The sequence below is a fragment of the Candoia aspera genome, chromosome 9 (assembly GCF_035149785.1).
Source record: "Candoia aspera isolate rCanAsp1 chromosome 9, rCanAsp1.hap2, whole genome shotgun sequence".
Lineage (NCBI taxonomy): Eukaryota > Metazoa > Chordata > Lepidosauria > Squamata > Boidae > Candoia > Candoia aspera.
Window position 1 is genome coordinate 1,730,826 of NC_086161.1, and position 26,847 is coordinate 1,757,672.

The 26,847-nt window shown below is 46.2% G+C and overlaps 1 protein-coding gene across 4 annotated transcripts in view; it reads left to right on the forward strand.

The window, feature by feature from the left end:
* ZBTB16 (zinc finger and BTB domain containing 16) overlaps positions 1–26,847 on the forward strand; it is a 147,437-nt gene that overhangs the window by 46,183 nt on the left and 74,407 nt on the right. For all 4 annotated transcript variants that reach the window (XM_063311054.1, XM_063311051.1, XM_063311055.1 and 1 more), the window contains exon 3: positions 18,432–18,529. In XM_063311054.1, coding sequence (XP_063167124.1) covers positions 18,432–18,529 — 98 coding nt within the window. The remainder of the gene's footprint in view (positions 1–18,431; positions 18,530–26,847) is intronic.

Here is a 26,847-nt window from a genome sequence, read left to right on the forward strand (position 1 = left end):
TTAGATAATGTCAGCTTGACTTCTGAAGACCTCCAAACTTCCTCTCGGGGTGAGGAATTTGGGAAGAGGCCAGATCACAAATCAGGATCCCTCTGGCTCCTCCTCCTCCTCACCACCACCACCACCACCAAAACTGGCTTTTTCCAACATGGTTCCCTTCAACTGGGCTACATATCATAGGGAATTCACATCTCCCAGGGCATAGAGGGGACTAGATTGGAGAAACAGTATATCATGCTGACCTGCAACTCCCATTCTCCAGTGATCTTACTAGAAATTATTTCCTCTACTCACTTTTAACCTTTCTTTCTGAGAGATAAGTAGAGCTTATAGGGTCATGGTCTTGTGCGGATCACGTCAGACTGTCCCCCAAGCTGGCATGTTCATTCTTTACCGTTTCTAATAATGCTGTAAGTCTCCTGGAATAAATAGACAGTAAGTAGCTTGTAGAACACCACCCTAGAACTCGCCCAAGGGATACCCTTTTTAAAGTCTCGTTGGAAAGACGTGGTGGGTTGGCTCCCCACTGATTTGACCTTTTAATGCATTCCTTTAGGTTGTTGAAAAATTCCTGTTTCAAGGTAACTGAGCAATTAATGAATATTGAATCAAGAAGTTTGTTTTGGAGTGGAACTTTAGAAGCTGAGCAATGCAAGCGTCCCTGACTGCTGCTGCCAACCTTCCTTTGCTTCAGTGAGGTCAGAAGGATTTAGCATCTCCTCGTGGGAAGATCTGAGAAGGCCCCAATTAAACCGTGTGTCTTTTTAGAAGCAGCTTCTGCCCAGGATCAGATCCTAAGCAGGGTTGCTCTCTCTCTGGCTGGCTGGCTAATGTTCACCTGTGGCATGCAGAGTTCATATTCTCCACCTTAAGCCTCATTTCTCTGCTTGCTTCATTACCATCTGGAATGATTGGGCCAACAGCATGACCCTGTTCCTCAGGACAACACTGCAGGGTCAACATTTCCTTCTTCCTTGCTGTATACCGCCAATAAAGGAAGCACTGAATAGTATTTGTTTTAGTGCCCTTCTCCTGAAAGCGCAAATGGCTCCTTTCATTCATGCCGAAAAGCTCCAAGGACAAACACAGGTCCGTCCTCAAACGTACGGTGAATGCATGGCTGGCCCGAGGAACTGTTCTGGATTGGCAACTACAGTATCAGACTGATCTGGCCCACACCTCACAAAAATGAGCATGCCGATGGTGGCATCCCCCCTGCAGAGTGTCAGTTCCGAACTTATGGCTTGCTGACATGCTGCACTCTTGCTGCCAATATGCTCGCTACTAACTAGTTGGAAGACATTCTCCATGATGCCACCAACCCCAGTTAAGGTCTGGAATCAGAGACACCGATATTTCCCAAGCGTTTGCTCTTCTCTGCCGTCTCTCCTCCTCGTCCTCCTGTTTTCTAGTTTTCTCTTTCTTCTAATGCCCCCATTTTCGGAAACTCTATTTTAACCATCTATGTTTAGAGGTGAGAAGGCAAGAGTGACGGTGCAGTTACAACTTATATCTGATACACAGCCGTGCCTGGCCAGGCTACTTGAGACGCCTGATAGCTGATGTCACCGTTTGGTAGTAAATAATCACTTCTGAATTCGGTGGAGGGGGGAATCGGCAACTTTTCTGTGCTGCTGTTGATACAGAAACAAAGACATTCTTGTGGGGATGGCCTGGACCTGCATTAAGGCTCTGAGGAACAAAACATGTTACTCTCCTCCTCCTTTGGCCTTTTGCTGCTCTTCTTTCTGCTCACCCAACCTTGGACTGTTGTCTTGCCACAGAGCACCCAACCCTAGAAGGGCTCCAGTGAGGCTGTTGAAAGAAACTCAACTTGCTTCCAGCAGACTGTCCTTGAAGAGTGATGTTTTGTCCTCTACCAAATCGAGCATGGGCTCATCCACTGCTTAGAGCACCAGTGCCCTGAAGGATCAGCCTCTCCTCCTTTTTCACTGGTGGGGTTGCACCTTGGCAAAGGGGCTATAAGTTCTGAAGCAGAGCTAATATTAATAGGCCCACAAGGGATTGTACCAGGCAATCTTGGGCCTTCCCGGTGTTTTGGACTTCAGCTCTCCTTGGCATGCCCACGATCAAGGGATTGTTGGCATACGCTGGGCTGCCCTATCAAGATAACCGTGGTTCAGCTTTTCCCAGGTGTGTTCACTCGGATGTCTTAATCACAGCCAGTACAAAGTTAAGATGCCATGCAGGATAACGTTGCTGTGATGATTTATTATTTACAAGGCTTGTCTTTAAAGAGGGTTCAGAAATTGTGGCTGGTTCAGAAGAGGATCACTTCCACTGTGCATACTAGGGATGACCCTTGTTGATATTTGGCTGCTTCCTAATTTGCTCCCAGACCAAGTCTAAGGTGCAGGTTTGGGGCTCAACAGGCTCAAGTTACTTAAAGGACCTCCTCTTTTCAACCAGCCTGCCTAGGAGAAGGCACCTCCAGTCCAACCAGAAGGCTCCTGAAACAAAGAGGACCTTATCTGTTCTGGGGCTTAAGTTGGGGACTTCCTTCACAGGACATGATAGCTTGGCCTTGTCAAGAGAATTTTTGTGGCCTGGGCTAAGGATATCCTGATCACTTGAGCTGCCACTAACTTTTTGCTGCTCCAGATTCTTCATGTTCCCAGCTGGAGCTCATTTTCAGCCTTGGCTGAAGGTCTGTCTCTCTGTGTTTTCTGGTAGCATCAAACATTGTTTTGTGGGCATGCTTTTATTTGTGAGCTGCCTTGGGACCTCATCTAAAAGTCTTGAGGTTTAAGCCCTGAAAATAAAATAGTGAAGAACTAATGCTGGCATCTCTCATGTCTGCTTCTAACAAGGAGAAGGACAGAAAGAAAAACGGAGCTCCCACTGAGTTAACACCATTCTTGGAGTCCTTGTGGTTTCCTGGTCCCACAAGAGATGTTGCCAGAAAACCTCTTGGGTTCTTATTTTTACTGAAGTTGTTTGGAGAGAAAATAACTTGAGATGGGGAGGGGCGGATGGGGGGACATTATTCTTCAACGTGCAGGGCATGGCTTCTGTCAACTGGCTCAGAGCAGGTAGGTCTGTGTTCATGCTGCCACTGAAACACTCAGCACCAGGCTTTGCTTCCCACGTGGACCCGACACTTTGCAAGAGATCTTTCAGGAGGGAAAGCCTTCCCCGCTGCTTTGTAATCGTCGCCTCTCCAGATTCATCTCTTCTATCCGTTCCATTTGTTCTTTTGATTTGCAGGCAATCTGGAGTGGTGGAATTTTGCTTTTTGGCAGCCTGTTTTTCTGCCTGATGACCTTGGGTTTGTGAAGTATCTGCACTGTAAATGAAATGTGGCATTGTCTCATGTATCTTGATAAAATATATCACTGGATGAATTGATTTTCATATTGATTTACTGCTGCACGGAATGACGCGAGCGGGGAAGAGGGAGCAGCCGTACTCCCCCCATGGAACGCCCTGTTCCAACTGCATGATGGATCCAGAGGCAAAGAGGAAGTTAGCTGCGCCTCCCGTAAGACCTGCAGAGTCTCACGGGATTCTTCTTCCTATTTTAGTGACAGGCAAGGTTAGTTCAGTGGCCGACTGGATGTGAGGAAAAATCGAAGTTTTTAAAAAAATCACAAAATTCAGATAGATCCCCAAAGAAGGGAATATATATATAGCTCAGGTTTGAACTGTGGAGCCCTTGGTGCTCTCTGAACTTGGCGGTTTGCTTGCAGACGTTGCATTACCTGACTAGGCAACCTCATTGGTGCTGGTGAGTGTGGGGCTTGTTTCCTGTTTATCTACAGTAGCTTGCCCTGCTCGTTTTTGTGAGGGTGTGGTTTTTCTCCTGGGTGGTTCCTTGACTGGGGCATTGTTTCCTGCTGGATTGTTTGTCTGGTGTTAATCCCTGCTTCTCTGGGTGGTGGCTGCTGGCTAGGAGATGTTCTAGTCTTTTTGTTTCCTTTTTAGCTTTTTCGTGGTCTCTTTTGAATGGTGCGTAAATATAGTTTATTTCCATGTATGTATAATTTTAAAAAATTGTTGAGTCTGTCCACGTGTTGTGCAATTAAGGAGTTTTCATTGTGTCTTCTGACTACTAATTGGTGTTCATGGATGCCAAGGAGAAAACCACACCCCACCAACACTGGCAGAGCAAGCCACTGAATATAAACAGGGAGCGAACCTCACTCCCTTCTAGTTGGGTAATGAAACATCTGCAAGCAAACAACCAAGCTCAGAGGGCACCAAGGGCTCCACAGTTCAGATAGAGCCATGGATAAATGTCTTGGCTTTCCTTAACAAGGAATACCCAAAGCTAGTTAGCTGCACTGTACTCTAAAAACAGCTGAGGAGCTAACTGGGTGCCAGTGTAGTTTAAAATAAACAACAAATGATGGAATAGTTTGTTTCCAGCCAGGATCGGTTAGCAACCTGGCTCCTGCTGCTTCCTAACCAGCTTCACCAGTTGAAGCTACCAGACAGTTTTCAAAGGCATTGCTGTGCAGTCAACATGTTGATTTGAATAATCTACCCACATTGTTACCATCCTGATTGAAAAGACTAGATCTATCCAGATCCAATCAAACATCACTTCCATTAAGCTGCATTGTGTATAATAATGTAAAGCTGCATGCTTAAAGAGACAGGGCCCTCTGCCCCCCAAGACTAAGATTTTATACTGGTGTGTGCCCTGATGCATAACCACAGTGTCACTTTGGGGGAAAGCTGCAAGCAACTCAGGCCCAACTTCATGGTATGTAAAGTTGTCTACTTTTATGTGGTGGCAGTAGTGTTCAAAAGAAAGCTGACAAAACAGGCTTGGGGTGGCAATCAGAAAAGCAGGGAAGTAAATGTTTCAAGCATCTCCCTGTCCCCAAATGCCTCTCAATGCTCTTGATCTTCAGCTTGGGAAACAGCTTCTCTGCAAAGACAAACGGACAAGAACGAGGTGGAACCAAGTGTAACGAGTAGCTTGGCCGATCCTGAGTAGGCTACCACACCTCACCTCCAAACGGGAGACTATATTCAGCATCCCACTGGGAAAGCTTGCTGGTTGTTGCTTTGTTCTTTCCATTCAGTTCTGGAATGCATTCAGCTGCTAGATATTTTTGCTTTCCTCTGAGCCAAAAGACTTCTTGGGAGATGTCATTTCCATGCCCAGCTTCCGCAGGCTGTGAAAACCCTGAATGGTACCTGCGACGGTCACAATGAGCATTGCTTATTCCATAACAAATGATGGCACCGTTTTCTTTTCCTGATTGTAGCTTCCTCCTCAGGCACTCTGGATATGGCAAGAAAGCCACCAATTACATCACAAGATAAAGTGGTCTTGGCCCTGATTTGCACTGAATTCCTGAGCTTGGAAAGGAGAAAGTATCATGAATGTAGCCACCTCCAAGATCTCTTCTCCCAAGCCCTCCATAAAACAGCCTTGAGGGGTGTGAAAGGAGAGAAGTGTGTGTAAAAGAAAAGGGGCTGCAATTCCTGCCTGCTGGAGTATTTTTCTAAGTGCCTCCTGTCCAAGCCCAAAATAGATATTCTGAAGCGTACGCTTAAGCCCAAAGTCTAAACTGACCACTGATTTAACTTTTGTTATGATAGGTGAGGTTAAGCTAACATTTGGCTCTTTATATACTGTTGCATTTGCACAAACTGCCCATAAAGGAGCAGTGGAAATCTTGTTTGCAAGTGGGTGTGTTTAAAAAAAGCCCCGCAGGGAGTTAATTTTTCCCTTTCTTTTGAACATCACGGTATTGATTTATTCATTTGAAAATGTGCATCCAAAGTCAGATTACATAATTCTGCTTCCTTTCCACTGTTGGTCTTGTGTCCCCACAGAGCCATGAAGGGGCCCCGTGTACGCCTGCAGTTCTGCCTCTGATCGAACAGCATATTTATAGCCTGATATAAATAAAATCAGAAGGTTCCTATAAAACTCTGTTATTATTGCAGTGCTAAGTTGGTAAAGGCTTGAGGTTTCAGTTCTTTGATTCTCACATACTGTGATGAATATTTTATAGGGAAGGAAATACTTCGTGTGTCTGAATCTTTTTATAGTGGGGCTGTTTGTTAGTCACCTTCCAGATCTCACCCTTTTGAAATGTGTACATTGGCCTTCTCCGATCACATCCCCTCCAGATGTGTTCAGCTACAAAGTCCATAATCTTTGGTCAGCATGGAATGATAATGATGTTTCAGTCCTCCACATCTCAAGGACAAGATGTGGGAAAAGCTGATTTACACAATATCTTTGACATCTCTCCCGTACACTTTAGAGACACATCTCTGTTTTAGATACTATTGACATCTGCTTTCAAATTCTCCATTGTGTTGGGGGCTGCAATCCCCACCCAGTTTATGTCATCTTCAAACAATTCTGCCAGGACTTGATTGTCTAAAGAGGCTCTTTCTGTTATAGGCCAAGATAGCAAAGCATATTAAGGAAATTTTTGAGCATGTATAGATCATTTGGTACCTCTGGAGGTGTTTTGCTCTCCCACTGGCCATTGTAGCACTTGATCAGAAGACTTGGAGGGTCCTAGGATGAGTTGCAGGTGAGGACACTAAGATGGGGGAAACTGCCCCTTTGTTCATCTAGCTCAGCATTTTCTCCTCTGAGGGCAGTTTTTCAGTACCTTAGTAGGGCGATTTGGGCATAGTCTTTCCCATCACCTGCTATTTTATTTATTTATCGAATTTTATCACTGCCCATCTCCCCCCCACTCCCAAGGAGGGAGGGGATCTGCTACCTGGATCTAAGCCTGGAGTTGCCAGGTGCCAGATGTTGAACTTGGGACCTCTTCGTGCAGAACCACTGCTGTTGGTACAATCTAAGCAGACTTATACAATATACCAAAAACTACATATATGCTCTGTTCCTAGGAACAGTAACTACATCTGTGGGACAAGCTAAGGCCCTCTAACAAAGAATTCACAGCACCCTGGAGAAGTCCAGGTAGTCATCGCTTAACAACCATTCATTTAGCCATGGTTCGGACTTAACAATGGTGCTGAAAAAAACAACTTACAACCTGTCATTGCACTTACGACCATCGCAGTGTGCACCCCCCCCCATGGTCACATGATCACGATTCAGGCTTTTGGCAACCGTTTGCATTTACAACTGTCGCAGCATCCCATGATTGCCATTTTTGACCTTCCCAGTTGGCTTCTGGCAAGCAAAATCAATGGGGAACTGCATGATTTGCTTAATGACCATCTCAAAAAAGGTCATCAAATTGGGTCAGATCTGCTTAATGACCACTTCACATAGCAACTGAAATTCCAGTCCCAATTGTGATCATTAAGCAAGGACTACGGTACCTGTATAAGCCCCTGATTCTTCGAGGGAAAAAGATGTATCCGTTAAAGTTTCTTCCTCACATGTGAGCATAGTCTTGATGGGCTGTGTTTGTATTTGCCAAGGCCCGAACTTTGTACCACGATAGCTGCACTAAACTGCTGCTTAATCTGTTGGGTTCCTTCTGTAGTTGAGGCATTTAGTTATACAAAGCTATTGAGCAAGTCCACCCTGCTTATCTATCGTCCTCCTCTTTTTAATGGCCAGTGTTGGAAAGGATAGCTTGTTAGCTGATCCGGCAGGGCTGAAGCAGTATTCCGGAGCACCAGATCTGCCAGCTGACAAATACACTTTTTGCCCCCCTCCCCTCTCTCCACCCCGTCCCCAAATATCTCGGGCAGTCAAACCGTGCGATTTGCCAAGGCTGTGAGTGAGCCTTGAAATGACAAAGCAGCCTTTAGTTAATTGCATGACGGATTGCCCAGAGTTAAAAGTTCTGATTTATATGACTGTAGCTGTAACTGCTCAATAACCCGGGTCTGTAATCTACTTTCATTTCAAACAGAGCTGTGATTTATGGGACGGCCTGCCGTTTTAGCTCAGAAATGAGGTGTTCAACATATGCTCTGTTGACATAAATTTGGAATTTATTGCTCTTGTCAAAACTGCCTGTTGGACAAAGGTGCGTATTAAGGCAATAAATGACTGGGAGTAGTTTTCTGTCAAATTTTCTAACCATTGTGCTCTGTCTGTTTGAGGAGTTGGGGGTGGAATTACACACATATGCCTCAAAATTTGTGTGTTGGGGGTTTCCTCAAACCTGGTGAAGGAAGAGGATCTGTGAGCGAAGTTAAACTTTGCTTTAATGTAGCCTGGAGTTGCATTCTCCCCCCTCCCCACCTCCTGTCTTTTCCTTCTGTGCAGGACACCCTTTTCTTTCTCATTAAGCAAGAAAAAGGGGGGAGGTGGCGGGGAGGGGTATCCCAATAAGGAAATACAGCATGCAAGGAGGTTTGATGCACCATTTTTAAGGGGGAGATTCTTGCAATTGGAGGCTCCAAACCAGTTGCTTCTGCTTGTTGTGGAGTACATTTTGCCCTGGTTTTCTGAATGTCAGGTTTGCCGGTATCCTTCCTTTGTCAGCTGGAGGAGCAAAGAATGACCACATTATAATAACAGCATAATTGGCCATTTCAGGGATGGCTTCAGGCTCATAGGAGATACAACCTTACATGGTATCCAAAAACTACTATAGGTTCTGAAAAGCTTACATCAGATTTTTTTTCTTTTTATCTGTGCACAGTCCAGTAATACAGGCTTGACCTACTTCTGCTAGAAAATTAATTTCTGTTGTTTGGATTCAGATTTAGTTCTGCCTTGAATAGATGGCTCCAAATTAGAGAAGCGAGTGAGTCACAACTAATTGAAGCCCCGGTAACCCTGGAGTGCCCACTGTGAGCCTCAGTAAATTTTGATCCAGCTATTTCTCTTTAAATAAATGACCACCAGGCAGAGAGATAAAAAACACTTCTTGATGGGGACTGTAAAATAGTGTCAAGCTTTTGTGAACTTTTATGGGTTGGGATTCTCAAACAGGAAGCAGAACTCATAGACGTTCCTCACCCAGCAGAAAGGAAGTACATTTCCTGTGTGACCTGCAAGTTGGGGAGTGCAGAAGTGGGCCTCCAACCCTTTCCCTAAACCCTGCAAGGAGCCAAACCGTGGCTTGTCAGTGATTCGGCCGGCCTAGGGACATTTCAGATTGCAGTTGGAGTAAAGAGGGGATCATCAAACCGAGGTGCTCAACTCCTTGACTCCTCCTCATAAATAGATTGGAAGAGAGAGACAACCTTTCCAAAGTCCTATTTCAGATTATTTGGCAAAATGGACTGGACGTAGGGTTGACTGCTTTTCCCTCTGCCGCCAGCCGTGGTGAGAACCGTGGTCTTTCAGAACGTATCCATCCACAGGAGATCGGTCCCTGGGTTTCTCAGGTGCAGAGGTGACACGCCATCTTTGCAGGCCACATGATGGAAGCCCACAGGGAATCGCGAAGACTTTCCAGAGGATTTTATTGAACGCTTTGGAAAGCAAGAAGTTGAACCAGGCAGACTCTTGTCCCGATCCAGCAAGGTGGTGGCTACTTCACAGGATGCCAGGCCAACCACACCGGCCGTTCCTCCCTGCGCAACCATGAAGACGAAGGAGCGGCAATTCCTCCGGCGTTGCAGGAACAAAGCCCCTCCCTTGAGCTGTGGGGAGGGCGTGCAGGGCCCTCTCTTCTTCTCCCCCCTGCTGTGCCTGTGTGCGGGTGGATTCAGTCTGCTTTGACAAATGCCCGTGCACACCCATTGTACACACACAAACATGAAATTCTCCCGAATCACTTGCCACCAATCTCCCTTCCCTTTCACACAAAGCACCCCGTTGGGAAAACTCATAATTTTTACACCACACAGTCCTGACTGGTCAGTGTGGGAATTACTGTCTCTTTGAAGTGCTTTTTGCAGGAGATTTTACAGGCCTTTTTAATTACCTACAGCTTGCAAGGGGCCTACTTTCCAGCCCGGCTTTTGATTGTTTGTTCTTTTCCCGTGTCCTGTTTGGAAGGCAGAGGTGCAGCAATTCTCTGCCCTCCGCCCCACCCCTCTCTAAGCCTCCACTCCGGCTTCCCCCAGAAGTTTCAAAGAAACCCCCTTGGGCTGTCCTGCTGCCGCTTCCTGTTTGGAGAAAGAGAAAGCATCCTTTTCGAACGGGTCCTTTCCCAAAGCTCAGCCCTCCATCTGCCCAGCCTGTTCAGCGAAGAGATGGGAAAAAGTGATCCCGCAATTAGTAGCCAAACCTGAGAGAGCCAGGTTCCAGTTCAGAGGCAAGGGAATCAAACAAACAAATGTCCAAAGATGCCATTCATAGAGCAGGGCCCTTGACATTGGGGGTAAGTTCGCAAAGTTGATCTCTGCAGCCCCAAATGTCCTCTGGTCATCCTGAAATTAGAACTGCTCAGGGCTGAATCTGGGCCCACTGCTTGCAGTCGGCCTCTGCTTGCTCGAATTGCAGTATCTGGGGTGAACACACTCACACAAATGATTCGGTGTCTGATTTTCCAACGGCAGGGTTGGCTTAGGCTGTGAAGAGGGCTGTGTCCTCTTACTGTGTTTGCCGGCATGATATTTGCAAGATTAGCATGTGCCAAAAACCCGCAGAAAGCCAGCTTCTCGAACCGTCGCACATCCTTCCTCAGCGCGCAGATTGATTTTAAACGGCTGTTAAGTTCCATACCACCCAGCTGCAACTGAACTAACTCAGGAGAGAGCATGATTAAATGTTGTCTGATTAATGGCCAATAGATGCGCATAAAGCCGAGGTGGACTTTACCCTTCCGTCTGAGAATTATAGATATCCCGATTTCCCTTCTTTGAGAAAGGAGCAGCGGTTGGTCTCCTGGGTCAGGAATCTGCCCCAAAAAGAAAGGGAGGCAGATGCTTCATCTGTGCTTGAAAATAAAATCAAGCAAAGCAGAATCTCTCATCTACGTGAAAAATCATCCAGCAGACAACCTTCTCATATTTAAAATATACTGTCTAGCTCCACACTCTAGGTTAATTGGGATGAGCTCTGCCTGGTGGAGAAAAGCAGGATCTACTAATGAAGTGTTGATGCTGAAGGCTACTGGCAAATGGATCAGGACCTGCGGTATCCTTTTGCTAACCATCAGGATGCTCTGCCTTAATCCTTTCTGCGTTCCTTATCCTGTGCCAACATTTCCTGGTTCTGGGATGTCCTTCCTGGGCTAAAGAGATTCCCTTTTCTCCATCACATTTCCCAAATACTTGCAAGTTTGTCTTACCTTCCTTGCCCTGGTGTTTTTCAGCAACATTTGTTCAACATTATTATTGCAAAGTATTCCTCAGAGTTTGGGCCAACCCCAACTCTTTGGGGGTTTTGTAAAGCAAGAGTTGGCTTTTTTAGGCATTGAATTTGCCTTCCTGTATGGGAAAGTTGTATGACATTGGGCTGTTTCTTGGCTCTTGTGCCTGCATTAGATTGTTTCATTAATTGATGCTTTATTGTTATAACTGTATATAGGTCTGTAGGCCGTTCAGGGTCAGTTTTATAACTGGAGCAACACACAAGCCAAGTGAGTAACTAAATAAAGCAATCTGTACTTTTTGTTCCACAGCCTCCTTGGCTGCCCCCTGTTCTTGCTCAGAAAAAGCCCCCTTGAAGGCATTCCCCTTGAGATTTTTCTTTGGGACCACATGCAAGTGAGGAAGCCAGGGAGGTTGCAGACACTGCTTTAGTGTTTCCCAACTTTGGCAACTTTAAGATGGGTGGACTTCAACTCCCAGAATTCCCCAGCCAGAATTCCCCAACCCAAACCCAGCATGGCTGGCTGGGGAATTCTGGAAGTTGAAGTCCACCCATCTTAAATTTGCCAAGGTTGAGAAACACTGCTCTAGAGAAAGGATTGTGTATTAAAAGTCACCACACACCCAGAATTCCCAACCCCTTTGTAACAAAGATAAGCGCAAAAACACTGCAATTCACCCAAGAGAATTTCACTAAATGTGCGCTCTCTGTCTCTTAAAAGGCATTTCAAGGAGTATTTGAAGACCATGTTGGCAGTGCATGACTGCCAACAGACTTTGTCTCTCTTTGGCTTCCATTATGAGCAGGATGGGTTAGGTGAAGCCCTTCTGGCTTTGTTGCAATGTGGGGAGCTCTTCCTTAGAGTTGCACCATGCAGGAAATGGGATCACACTGATACCGTCCCTAGGTGCACGTGGGTGCAGCCACGATCCTAAAGTCCTTTGGAATAGTAAGTACCCTGTAGCTGAAAAGTTCCCCCAAACAAGGTCCTAGTAAGAGCCTTGGAAAGCTTACAGTGTTTCGGAAACAATAAATTCAGAAGATGTCAGGTCAGAAGGTGAGGACGCATTGTGTTCTTCTGCGCAAGGAGACTTTCTTAGAAACAGAGATCTTGTGGTGAACTGAATTGACCTCCAACATCTGTTGCATTTGGAATTTTGGGAACTCAGTCCAAAGGGGAGTCAGGAAAACAGGCTTCCATCTGCCGTCGCTGGGAAGAAATTGTGAGCTGCCTGCATCCTCAGGCCTTGTACCCCAGCTGACAAAATGCCATATCTGAGCTACTACCAAGAGGCTGTGCTGCGAGAAGCTGCGGCAGAAGATCTGTTCAACCCTCTTTATGAGTGTAAGAAGAGCTGTGCTAGATCAGCCCAAAGATCAGCCAGATGCTCGGTAGCCAATCTTCCAAGATAGAGATAGCTCCTTTACCACAGAGATATTTATTCAATGGAAAGTATGGGGAAGGGCTGGCTGATCCTTCAGTAAGAAAAAGAGAACCATAGGATGGAGGGCAAGTTCTTCTCACAGTAGGCAACCAACAAGAACACAAAGGTCTTCTGCTTTTGCTCCTCTTACATTGATTCTGGAGGAGGTGATTTGTAGCCATCATAATTGGCAGGGCCTGACTGTTTCATCTTCCTATGAACATCTTACCTGATCCCCTTTGAAAGCCCGACAAGCTGATGACTGTTGCTCAGTCACGTGGTCTTCAGTTCCACCGTTCAGTTATGGTGTGAAGATGTCCTTCCTTTGATCTTTCACCACCACTTTATGTGGACAACTTCATGGGATTCTTGCTCTGTGAGAGAAGGAGGGCAAATTTCTTTCTATCCAACTTTTGCCACACTATGCATAATTTTACCAAACTCATTTGTACCTCCTTTGCACTTTTTTAAAGCTAAAATCCCCAAGCAGGGTTACCTTTCTTCCAATGCTTCATCATTCACTTGATCTTTTTGGTGGTGCCTTTATAAACTCTTTCCAGCTTCCCTCTTCCTTTTTAAAACAAAGTGACCAGATCCATATGCTGTATTCCAGGTGTGGTTTCACCATCAATTTGTTTCAAGTCATTAAAAAAATGGCAGATTTATTTTTGCTTCCTTTTCTAGGATCCCTCACCATGAATTATACTTCTGCATGTACACACAAACACAGTATTTCTTTTCCCTTTAAGAATATTGTAAAATACCTCTGTAAATCAGTGACTTTCTGCCGCTCGGGCAAAATTATCACAGCGTATTTATAGCACAGATGCGCGTTATTGTTAATGTGTTGCTTTTGTATATCCCGATGATCTTTTGTGATAGGAAACTCAGTCTAATCTGTGCATCATCTCTGTGGGTTTAATTTGCTTATACTGAACTTTGTTTTTAAGAATGCACAAGAGATCTGGAAGTGAGATCAGTCAGGTGTTGAATATTAAAGTACAGTTCATTTTTTTTGTGCCCTGCATTTTGGAGAATATAATTGAGAATCAATACCTATGGAATTGTTTTCTTTTATTCTTTTTCCTTCTTAAAAGCACAACTTTGCAAAAATAGCAGGCTTGTCTATTGATCTTTCCCTTTCTGATCTTAACAGCACAAGAGGCTATAATACCTTGCTTACATCTGCTGTGGTTTCTCCTTTTTTTCTGCAACATTGCCTTAATCCAGTGAGCATAAATAGAACTTTTCAATCATATTTTGCTACCCGGAAACCAGAGATAACGTGCTTTAAGACCTTGTTGAAAGGAGACTGTATGAAATTGGGCATGATAACATCACCCTCTAAGCAGGTGCCAAATGGAAAACTTTTGTTCCTGTTGAAATTTGTTGATAGAGATATTTCAAATAAATTACTTGCTGAAAGCCTGGTGTGTTATTTATTTATTTCTTTAAAACAAAGGTCTGGTTATGCAACCAATGGAAATGTGCGTGTAGATCTCTAGGTGAGCTGTTGGCCAGAGTAAGATTAATTTGTTCCTTTGTCATTTCTGACACTCTGTGAAAACTTTGAGGAGAAGAGAGGAGGGCGTGAGCAGCAGAGGAGGTAGAGGAAGAGAGATTTCTGGCTGGATTTTTTTAATAGCCTCAGATGCACTTGTGCATCCTTGTAAAATTATAAAGACCAGAAGAGGCAGCTCTCCTTCAAAAACGCTGCCTTCTGTAAAAGAGTTTGGCTGATGCATGGCTTAAAAGTAGCCACTTTTCTGCACATCTTTTCCTCTACACTTTATTATCGTATTACATTGCCCTATATCATATCCTATTATACCTGTTAATCATGAACTGAGCCCATGTTCCTGGAAGAGAATATTCGGCTCTGAAGTTGGAAAATGGCCCTTAGAAAGTGTGCAGACTTTTGGGGCCCTTTGAAATTCTCCGTCAGACCAACGTCACAAACATGGCAGAAGCTTCTTGTCATTCTTGCACACAACTTTGTGTTTTGACAAGTTATGACCCAGTCACCTTTCTCCAAGCTGTCCTCCATTGGAAGGGTTGGGTTTCCGCTCCCCAAATTCCCACTCTGTCTTGAAGACACCAGTTTAGACACCACAGAAGCCTGCATTAAATCAGTAGTGGATAGATGAAGGATCGTCCAGCGCAGGAGAAATGGGATGGACTTGGAAAGGATCAGTGACATGTTAAGATGGCAGGGTCTGACCACAATGGCCTGAATGAAAGAGGTGGGCTGAAAACCAATGACAAATCTATCTGATTTTCTCTGGGGCACGTCCCAGCTATTAAGGTAGTACAACATTCTTACCTCTAAATATCATAGAAGACCTTATACATTATTATATGATATGATGTTACATTACATTTTGCAGTTGTTTCTATACTACCCACTTACAGGCACTTGGGGTCATTTGCAAAAACCGTGTGATTTGATTCTGAAAGGAACCATTTCAAAATGTGTGCGTGAGAGAGAGAAAGACTGACTCATGGGACTGGCATTTAATGCCTGGGTTCCCACATTGTCCTAAAAGCCACAGTGTGTTTCTCCACATTTTATGCATAAAACCCGCAGCATTCTAAGCCCTGCCTCATAGTTTATATGCCACAATGGCTCGATTGAATAAGCCAAGATCATGCAAACCACACCAGGGCCTCATGTATTGTATGAACCAGGCCAGTGTGGCACGAGAGTAGTTCATTTTCTCACGTCATACTGTACGTGTTTGATTCCCCCCCCCCCTTCAGCTGGTAAACAGTTTTGAGATTCCCTTGCATTAAACCTTCCCATCTGCATTTCTGTGTGACATCTTTGCACGTTTTAACGGCCTAATCCGGGTAGATGCTGGCTTTTTCTTTTTCTTTTCTTTCTCACATTTAGGTCTGCAGGGTTTTGTCAATAGTCCAGCCAGCTTTAGCATTGTACCTTGCTCCGATGAAACATTTTTCAGGAGCATCATGATTATAATTACGTGGAGAGAAATCTGTGCAGGCAGATTCACTGGAAACATCGCCTTCTTTTGACCTCAGTTCTGTGGGGCTCGCAGGTTGCCTCGAGTGTGTCCTGGCAGAATGTTGGTGAGCAACTGCTTCTGGATCAAGAAGGATCTTGTCTCACAAGTCAGCATCCTTGGCTTCCTCAGGAAAGCAGATTTTGTGGTGGATTTTGGCAGGCTCACTGCTCCATGTGTTGTTTGTTTGAAAGATGGTTCTTCTCCCACTGTAGCTGGCCCACACTTGTGTCATCTTGGGCTCTTCTCAGAAATCCACATGGTCTTCATAAATATTTGTGCTGGATTGAAAGCCTGATAAATATATCATCAACTGATGTTATGAAACAGCCCAAGAAGAGGACTCTTGTTTTTATGTTTGTTTGATATGCTTCGTGATTTCAGATAGCTGAATGAACCCTTTTGTACCTTCTTACATATAGTAGTGCAAGAGAGAGAGAGAGAGAAATCAGTGTGTTGTATTCTTTTTCTACCGTTCATCCAGGGTGGTTTTAGGTTATAGAGAACGGTTCTATTTGGGGGTTGCTGGCGTTTAAGTCCCCCAGAGTTTGGTTTGGTGCTTCGCACTTCATCTTCCTTTTGTAAAATTAAGTTTTAAATGGTTCTGCGTTCTTCCTTTTTTGGTCCGAGACAAAATATCTCCATGAGTTTTCTTTTTTCTTTTCTTTTCTTTTCTTAACGAGAGATGAGTCGAATGGCCATATAAATGGCAAATAGGAGCAACTGTCCCTGTGCAATTGCTAAGGTTATAATTAGTGGGGTCTCTTTTTTTCTCTCCTGAAACTGTGCATTTGAAGAGTGAAATTGTTTTTCCAGCAAATGCCACAAGCAGCTGCTGTGCCTTTCTGTATGTAGACACCTCCAACACCCACCACTGCTTTAACCCCCACTGGACTGATACAGTGAGCATGGCTGGAAAGCCAAATACATCAGTAAAAATGGGATAGAAATTGGTTCTTCCCTCCCTTTTCACCGAGTTCTCCCTTCTTCTAGTTGAGGTATGTATTTCAGAATAGTTCTAAAATATGCCAAAAGTAGCACCTTGTTTACAACCAATAGGAGAGTCTGTGTAAGTAGGCACTTGTCCTCAGAAATGTTCCTTTTTTAAAAAATCTATGCTTGTGTCAACATTTCTCAAATGTTCCACTAGAGGAAGAACCTCAAAACTGCCCTTGAAATGTTTGCTTTTGACCAAATTCAGGAGAAGTGCTACGTATCTGATGGTATTGCTAGATTAGAGCTTTAGCTATATAAATCTCAGGGAAAAAAATATTCTTTAGAAAGGTTGAGAATGTAACCAAGAGGTTTTAAGAAATGGAAAAATTGATGGTTTCGTTAAAATCTTCGAAAACCCTGCTTGCCATTTCATACATTGTCTCCATCCTGTCCAAGTTAAAAATGGACAGTGTTTGCCTTTAATTGAATCATCGCCATTTTAGATTCTTTCCAGAGAATTACATGTGAATGCGACGTGAACCTGCGTTCAGGTACATTCATCCAGAAGGTACAGTTCAGAGGGAGCCTGAAGCATGAAGCTACCTTTCCACTGTGTGGCTTCTGAAAGGACCCTTTTGTTAATTGTCCACCAAGGGTCGGTCGCTCTGTTTATTTGATGTATGTAGGAAGAGGAACGTCTCGTGACCGTCTCCATCTCAGCAGGCTGTCCGGGATGCCCAAAGATATTGCTTCGAATTGGTCGTGTTCCTCTTCATTTCTGTGTGCCTCCCTCCAAACTGGCTCAGGAAATGAACCAGTTCTTCACCTTTTAGAAGGGAGAAACCCACTCATTTGTTCATGAACGCAAAGGGCTTTATTTCCCAGTCGGCATATGACATTTAACCCTTTAAGTCATCTTGATGAACAGACCACAGTTAAAGGCCCCACCTCGGAAGGATGGAGACCTTCCGATACAGCCTAGCAAAATGTGTGTGTGGTTCCTGCTCCTTGGGTTCCAAACCCTGCGGGGCTATCTCTGGGGGGATGTGAAGTCAGGGGTGGCGTTTGGGGCTGATCGAGTTGCCATTGCTTCTCCTGGTTGACTGCCCGTGGTGAAGGGCCGAGTTTACTCAGTATCTTTTGGACCTGATCCGTGGGTTTCCAGCTGCCCCACAGCAGACTGCCTCTTCATCTGAGAGGCTCAGTGGTCTTCTGGGTGCCCAGTGCTCAACATTCAGTGTCTTCTGGGTCTTCCCAATGTTCCTGCCTTGGGAAGGATTCACAGCCCAAGCAGCAAGCAGGAAAGTACATCTCTCCAACAATTGTTATAGTGCCTTTGGGCCTCTTCCAGTGACTCCGTTTGCGTTTCACATGTTCGGGTATTGTTGCTTCTTTCTACCAGTGATTTCCACCCTGTTTTAGAAATGTGAAAAAGTCCCCTCACAGATGAGGCCGGATGGAACAAGGCAACCAGAGGATTAGTGCGTGGACAAGCAGGGCATAGAATTTCACCGAACCCACTTAATGCACACCATCATGAATAGGGTGTGTGTGTGTCTCTTCGCTTCTCTATTCAGGACCTGCACCAAGAAGTCAAATCAATAGAAATTACGAGCCACTCTGGTAAAATTAATGTCATTGCTTCTCCTTACTTTCTCTTCCCTGTGAGTAATTCTGTCCCATATTTAAGGATGGCTCTTGCAGCATAATAGGCAATCTTTTTTGTGTTTCTGAGCTGGTGAGAATCTCTGCGTTGATAGAATTTGGGGAAAGGTTTCTAATGCAGACGGACTTTTTAAAAGGCATGTGCCCTCTCCTCACTTAGACTTGTTCCCCTAAGCTCTGGACCTAGATGGGGTCTCACTTTATCTCCTCTCTGTTCTTGTCGTTTTTTCCCCCCAGGAAACTGCACAGTGCAATGAAGACATACGGGTGTGAATTGTGTGGAAAAAGATTCCTTGACAGCCTCCGCCTTCGGATGCACTTACTGGCTCATTCAGGTAAGTTTAGAGTCGTGCGTGTGTGTGTCTACTCCCTTCTTTTCCCAAAGTCCATGTTGTTTGGTCTTGCCCCAGAATTACAACCTGCCAAAATCCTTGGTTGTAAACCCTTGAAACTGGACCTCCAGGAGGACAGGTATGTTCCAAAGAGGTGTGCTTAGGAGCAAAGCAGATGTGGTGTTAAATGGCTGGACGCATTGCTTTTCCTTTGGTGGGACTGTGGTGTACAACAAGGTGGTATAATGGAATGTGAGAATGACCTTGGAAGACCAGGGGAAGAGATGCTGCTTAGGGAATGATCAGATAAAAGGGGGAGGAGCCCACAACTGAGTAACGGGCAGAGAAAGAGTCTCAGAAGGGACCCTCCGTAACTTCTCTGACTGTAAAAGAGACGGCAGGAGATTTGTGCTTTCGGACTTGCAAGATTCTGTTAACATAGCCTTACAATAAAGTAGAATTAGTTCATCTTGTCGTGTTTCCTGTCTGGTCTACTTGGGAGGCTGACATCAATCTTGCAAGTCTGAAAGTACAACTCTCCCACCTCTCTTCTACTGCCTGATCAGTTAGGGAGGATCCTTTCTAAGTTTCTTTCTCTTCCCTCCCGTTACTCAGTTGTGGGCTCCTCTGCCTTTTATCTGATCATTCCCTAGGTGGCATCTCCCCCCCACCCCGCATCTTCCAGGTCATTCTCACGTTCCATTACAGGGGTTACCTCTGTTCCTGGCCTTCTCGTTTTCCCTATTCCCAGAGCTCCCGTTAGTCCTGGATATTTTGGCACCACTTAGAAAGTTTCTGTCCTTGGGCTAATATTGCCTGGGAAAGGTTTTCAGTGGGACTTACTGAGGAAAAAACCCATGTAGGAAAGAGACTGTAGTTGCTATTTTTAAAGGAATGGAAAACCAACAATGAAATGGATTGATGTCTTTAATATCACATCACTGGCCATGTTGAGCAGGAATTTAGTTATCAGGGCCAGCTGCTGCAGTTTCTTGATTCTTGGTGGAAGATGTGATTTGTGGCCATTCGTGGTTCAGAGATTTCTCAAGAAGCAGAAATAGGGTTGCAGGCTGGGCATTCAGTTTGTGTATATGCTTAGGCATTCAAATCAGGAGCTCTGTATTCTGCCCTGCAGAGGAACGAAAACTAGAATATCTGGGCTCTTTCTGAGCTGGTAGACCAGGTGGCTTTCCTGTTTGGGATGTTTGGAGAGGCTCAGAGTCAGACCTTCTTGTTCTTAATGGCTGTTCTGGGCTCCCCAGCTGCACAAGGGTGGCTCTGAATGACAAACTGGAAGCCCACTTTCTTGGTGAGTTTGGAAGAGCTGCCTGGACAGATCCTGCTTCTCCTCCACCCACCCCTGTTCCTTTGGCACTGATGTATTTTGTATTTTCAGACAGATGTTGTGAATCTCGTCTTCTCCATATTGAAGCATCCACTGAAGTTTCATTAGTAAAAGTGGTAGAATTGGGCACTTGTTTAATGAACCTAATATTAGGTTCAAATGATGCAGGCCCTTTAATTAAATGTATGCGGAAGATCTGGAATGCTAAGCAAGTGAGAATACTTGGCTCTCTAGAAGCTAATGTGGTCCCCAATTTTCTTGTATGGGCATCTCTGAACAGAGTGTGGTGCACCCACACTAATAGAAAACTCGGTTCTCAGTGTGCCACAATAGTGTTCTCAATGCCCAAGAGTCTGCGGAAAAATCTCAAGGTTCCTCCCCCTCCTCCTCTTCCTCTTCCTCCTCCTCAAAAATTTTTTGGTGCCACTCAATACAACTGGCATACAGATTAATTACTGGAGGATAAGGGTGGGGTGGGGTGGGATTGTAGAGAAGATGAATGGAATTGAGGGTCCTCAACAGGGGTGGTCTGTGCTGCGACGTTTTGTTGTAAGTCCCAAGTAAAGCCTTCTAGTTGTGAGGCTTTACTCACAACTAGAAACAGAAAAGTATGGAAATTGTGACATTCTGTTCCAGCCCAGTTCTAACAGAGTTTAAGAACTTGGTAATTAGAGAGAAGAATGCTCTGAAGGAAATTTTGCCATAAATTTTGGCAGTAGATACGGAAGGGCTCACAGTTTATCAAAGAAAGGTTTTGATTTGATTTGGGGGAGGGACAAATAGAGAACTCCCCTCCCCTCTTCCGCCATTTCTTCAGCTGTTGGGAGAGTAAATTTTGCCAGGTCGTGAGACGACCAGCAGTTGGGCAGCTCTATTTGGGCACCATTGCATTTTGGGCTGGTCTTGGGGAATACACCATGGCAGAAAAATTGGGGAGACCTGTTTGCTCCTGGGGGTTTAATTTCAGGAAACTTCCATTAACCTTCAAAATCACTCGAAAGCCCCCCTTGTTTCCCTTCGCCCGGGGGGGAATTATACCAACGGCAGGGTCCTCCCCTTTGGGTCCTTGTAGGTTATGGGGAACTTTGAACGTGCAGTATTTGTGCATGTGCCTGCAGGTGCCCCCTTCCTCTGGCACATTGGAAATGGGGGGGAACAGGGTGGCGGTGGGGAGGGCTGGCAACTTCCCAGCCACCCTGTGCCTTGTCGGAGGGCAGCCCAGGGGCAGGCGGTGTGTGAAGCGTGCTTGCATCTCGGCTGTCTTCCCCTTCTTGCCCCATCCCCCCCCCCCCCGCTTTCCTGGCACGCGCGGCTTCTGTTGCTGTCACCATGGCCTCATGCCAGCTGCTGGCTGGCTGCCGGCCTGCTTTGAGGGTACAGTATGTAAAGTGAGCGCTATGCCAAGTTTGTCATCATGAAAGATGATTATGTTTTTTCCCTTCCTGCTTGGGTGGGAGGGAGGCGGAGCGCGAATGCTCGAAAACAGCCACGTTAAATTCCAGCCACTGTGTTTACAAAAGCGCCAGCTACACCTTGGACTTTTTTGTCCCAAGCTGCGCAGAGGCCCCCTCGCAAGATAAGCTTCGGCAGAACTGACTGAACGAGGGCCGCCTCTTATGCTCCAACAATAGATTTTTTTGGACGGCTTTTTTTGGGGGGGGCACACAGAGAAATTCATGATTTGTTTAATTAGAAGTAGGCTCCCTACGTGGAGGAGCCTCTGGTCTGTTGGTGGTGTAATGTGTGCATAGCATTTGTAAAATCCTGAGGTTTAAGAAGCCGGTTCTTTTCCAATCAATTTTGGACGCACATCAGCTAATCGGGCATTTGCAAGCAGTACCTGATGCTGAAGGTATATTTTAAGATTAATTTCAAGCAATAAAGCCATCAATTAAATAACGAGGTAGATCAGTATAATCCTGATTGCCCTGTGGCCTATTGTACTTTTAAGTTTGCTAGAATGAAATCATGTGAGTGTGCCAGGTCCTTGTGCAAAGGAGCGGGAGAGGTGAGCACACTTCTGCAACCAGCTGTTCAGTGGCAGGCTCCAAATTCCCTTCCTTCTCCAAGCATTCCCATGGCTGGGTCTTCTGAAGGACATGAGTGAGCCTCACCCTGGGAATGACAAGCAAGTATGCTGGTTAATGAATCATACCACTCTCCTTTGGATCACCTGATGGATCCCTTTAATTCCTCCTTATATATCAGTTTTCATGTGTTGGGCACAAAAGATTCTCTCCTAACCTTCCCCAGAATAACAGGACCTACAAATTTTGCATCAGAGGAAAGGCAGAATCTTTACAAAACTGAAGTGAACCTGTTCCAGTCATTTGCCTCAGGAGGAAAAAAGAAACAACGGAGATGCAGACCTGGAAGGAAGGGAATTACCGTTGGGTATCTGGAAAGTTTAAGATTAATTCTTTACCTTCAGCAACTTGTCTAAACACTTAGCATCTGAAAGCAGGCCTACTGCCATGGTGGCATCATGCATCCCTTCTGTAAGCTAAAAGTGTGGATGGGTCCTGATTCAGGTCATGGTCTGCAATGGCTGTCACAAGCTGGTTTAAGGAGCCAACCTGGAGATGGCCTTAGAAGCCCTTGCCCCCTTCCTCTTAGGAATGATCTGTGGAGAAGAAGGCTGCTACCGGTCATCCATTGGCCCAAGACAAGAAGAGTAACAATGGCAGTAGTTCCTCCATTCTGCAAAGAAGGGATCATGAGAACATCTATAGCAGAGTCTTCACTTTCTCTGGTCAGTTGGGAGTTGACACTTGTTGCTCCTGAACATGAAATTGGTGCCTGAGGACAACTGATGTCAGGAGCATTTCATCCCATCTAAGGCTGTCCTCTCTTCACCAAGCTTCCCCAGGCAATATCAACAATGCAGAGAACGGCTCTCTCACACTTCAAAGAAGATAGGATGGTGAGATGTGGAGAAGGGGAAAAACTGGTCTTGGTGAACATGTGTCTTTGGGCGCACGTCTCCTTTAGATAGGCCATTTGCGTTTTGTATGGAGCTCTGGATTGGAGGGATTAAGTGCAGAGGGTTGCAGTTGCTCCCAATTGTCTCAAGTGTGCCTCTACAGCTTTGGAGATCAAACTGGAAAGTAGAGAAACATGGTGCCTACTCTTGGAGAAATGCCACCCTCCATTAAAATTGCTTTCTTGTTGTATTTATGTCGAAAGGTTGTGTAGGCGTGTTTTCTCATGGCAGTGTTTATAGCAACTGTTTTGTGTACATGCAGAATAACTATAGCTGTCCAAAGCACATGTACATGCACACACCTATTTGGTAACCTGGGTGTGTGACAAAAAAATGCACGGTTGCAAGTAGGGATGATGGAACATTTGTTTAGTCTGTACATCAGGGTGGACTTATTTAATTTCATGTTTTCAAGCCAATACTCGAATTAAAAACTTGAGCCTCCCACTTTTCTGAATTTTGTAATGCACTTTGTCAATTTAGTTTTAAAGGGGCGTTTAAGGGAAATGTCTTCTCAAAAATGCATGCATTCATGAAACTAAGATACCAAAACGCACTGGAGAAAATTGCTTAGAAGAACTTGCAATTGGAAAGGCACGTGTTTGGAGTGACACGCTCAGCACAGATTTTAGTGCAAACTTTTTTTTTTCAGTTCCTTCCCCCCAAACTAGTACGGGAATGAGGCAAACCAAACTTACCCATGAAAAAATAAAAATGTTGCAAACTAACAACCACCAATTCCACATCCCCACTTGCTGCTCTGAGTCACAGATGGGCCCCTCGGAGCTCTGGGCTGAGATCTGGCCACACCTGGGGGGCCATAACTCACTGGTGCACTATTAATGGGCAGGTAGGTCCCCTGAGCCTGCCAGCCCCAGGAAACAGCTCCTGATGTGGTGCACAGAGGTGGTGCCCATGCCTGCATGGAAGTCTGTGGTACCCACCTCTGCAGTTGTGGCTGAGAAGGAGAAGGGGCAGGTACAATATGCTCATAGGGACCTCTTCCCCCTCCACATTCATATAGCACCCCGTGCTCTCTAGGGGGCATATTAAAGAAAGCTGTACTACAGGACCAGAACTTGCACTTAGTTTTTCATTGGTGATGCAAATCCAGCATCGGAGGCAGAGGTGCAATGCACCCTGCTCTACCCAACTGCTTGGGTTGCTTAGCATATTAACTCTCATGAGGCGGCGGCTGCTGCTACAGTGCATCTACTGATGTGGCATCTCTAGAATCATGTGGCCCTTGTTGCTGCCTGCAGTCTAACTTGGAAATTTTTCTCAGGGGAGTGCCCACCCACCCCCCACTCTGCTGCTGGATTGCAGCATGCATGTTCCAATGCAGTGGACATCTGGGTGCCCCGAGTCCATCTTCTCTGCTGTCCATTTCCTGGGGGGGCGGGGGGAGCGGTGCTTCCTCTTCCTCCCTTCCCCCTGGCATGCAAACTCCATGGCTGGGGAGGTAAAGTGGGGCGCGATTTCCAGTTGCAGTGGCTGATGGGTCAAGAAGGGAGCAGCATCCTTCCTAGACCCATGGCTGGACGCTAGGAGTTGTGGAATCCACAGGGGGAAAGCAGAAGACCAAAACCATCAGACCGGTCACTGGCTGTCCTTTCTGGCCGGATGCAAGACCTCCACGCACCTCTGCCCGGCCCCAGCACTACCCAAGTCGGTTTGCCCCGTGACCAGCCTTCCCAAGGTGCCTCTGCACCACCACTCTCTTTGGCCTTCAACCCTGGAAGAGCCAAGTCTGGGCGCTTTTGCTCGCCTCGCATCCACCCGGCCGCCCGCCTTCCCCTCCGTTCCTGCTGGAGACCCGTGTGAGAAGGAGAGGTGCAGGATCCTGCTCGGGGCTGTCTGTCCACCCAGCCAGGGAAGGGTGCATTCTGCCCTGGCCTCTCTTGCCTCTCTTCCCAGTTTGGGCCGGCCACCGGCCGTCGCACCTCCACCCTCTTGGGCGGCCACCCACTTTTGCCCCCCTTCCGAAGGGAGAGGAGGCCTTCATGCTGCCCGGGGAGCCTTTGCTGCCTCTCTTCCTTCGGGTTTTGGCCCGGCTCCCAAATTTATTCCCCGAGTGATGTCATCGCCTTGCCGGCAGGCCTGGATGTTCTGCCAACATTCCAGAGAGTTTATGATCGCTGGCAGATGCGCCGCCAAGAACACACTGTACCCACAGCAGAAATTAATGCAGGCTTGAGTTCAGTCCAACCCTGATACACAGGAGAGGAAGGCTGGCGGCGGGGTTGGGGGGGGGGATGGGGGGAAGAGAGAAAACACAAACTGTTTAATGCTGTTTATAAATTATACACTTGCTGATGAAAAATACATTCTTTCTCTTCCTCCTCCCGCTCAGACTTCTTTTTATCTATCTTTTAATTTTTTATTTTCAGCCTCGAGAGTTTAAGCTGATTAGAATAATTCGTTTTTGCTTTTAGCTCCTGTTCTGGCAGGGATCCTGGGCTGCTGCTGCTGCCAGCCTGTTCCTCTGCCCTCTTTCTGCCCCACCAGCTTTCCCCTGAGGAACCAGCCTTTCTTTCCATGTCCTCTTCTCCTCTTGGCCCCCTTTTCTTTTTTTAAGAGCTCCCTTCTACAGCACCCTGTGAAAAGCCGCCCAATCATAGATGCTTCTTGTCTGAGGTTGTTGGCAGCTATTCAGTGCATGGTTCTTGTTTTTTAAGATTCTAGTCCTCTGCAGGGAAAAAAGAGCTTCTAAGGGTTTAGCAGAAATCAGGGTAATAGAAAACGTGGTCTCAGGATCAGAGGGGGATGAGAAATCAGACACGTTTGTGACCGTGAGTTGATTGGTCTCAAATCTCCACCCAGCCTGGATGCAGTTTCAATGTACACTATCCAGAAATGCGGACTGTGTGTGTGTGTGCGCACATGTGCACACTTACCACTTTTATATGGCTTCGGCAGCTCCCCCCCGCCTGCAAAAAACAGCCCCCAAACCCAAGCCCGCAAAAAACCCAACCTGCCAATGTTTATCATTTGCCCAACAGGCTCGACAGATTTCTGCTTCCTGTCGTGCATCTCAGCTGTAAAGCCCCCGCGTTGCTAAGGAGCAGCCGCTCCGTACTGTAATGGGCTGATTGTGTATTCCGTTCAGCACTGTATTTTATTTTTGTATGCAAGGCAAAGTGTTTTGATGGAGGACGATTGCCGAGTGTCTGGGGGCTGCTGGGGAGTTTTATAGGCCGTACAGTACACTGCGTGCCTCCTGAAACGGAACGCGGGCTGTTGAATTTTGGATAAGGGTCGGCACGTCCTCCCTCCGAGCCCAGAACATCATTTTCGGGGGGAGGACTGGGGAGAGGGGGAGTTATGTAATAACTTTGCTCCCCCTTGCACTTTTGGGGGGAGAGGGGGTGGTTGGGATCTCAGAAGGGGGGTGCTCAGGGAGAGAGAGAGCAAGGGCTTTCTCCCGCTGTGCTTCCCCTCCTTCCCCTTTCAGAGGGTTGGGGGTCTGTGGGACCCTCCGAGGGCTCTTCCAATGCAAGGTGGTGCTTCAGGGGGCTGGCTGGGTGCTTGGATGCCAAGGTCTTGCTTAGGGACATGGCGCATGCAAGACGGAGAAAGAGAAAGGTGTTTGTGCGTCATGCCCTCGTTTGTCTGGAAGATGGCAAGAGGCTGAATTAATATCTGGGTGGTGTGTTGCAAACAGGTCTACAGACACACACACACACACACACTGCTTGCTCCTGGTGTGGAGGGGAGGGCAAAATAGAGTCACCTGGGTGTGCCTCTGTTGTAGGCCCACTTAGGAGTCTGTTCATGTCACTTGAACATGGGAAGCGAGTTCTAGTGTGGAGCAGAAGCATCAGCCCCCAGTGGTCTAGGAGCAAGGATGCTCTGCATCGTCTGGTCTCCAGCCCAGAGTAACCAGTAACCAGGAAGCCCCACCCGGTTTGCAGCATCTTTGCTCACCCCCACCCCACTCAGTCTGCTCCCACCTGCTCTATGGGAGCCACAGGCAGGGCCAAGAACTCGTGA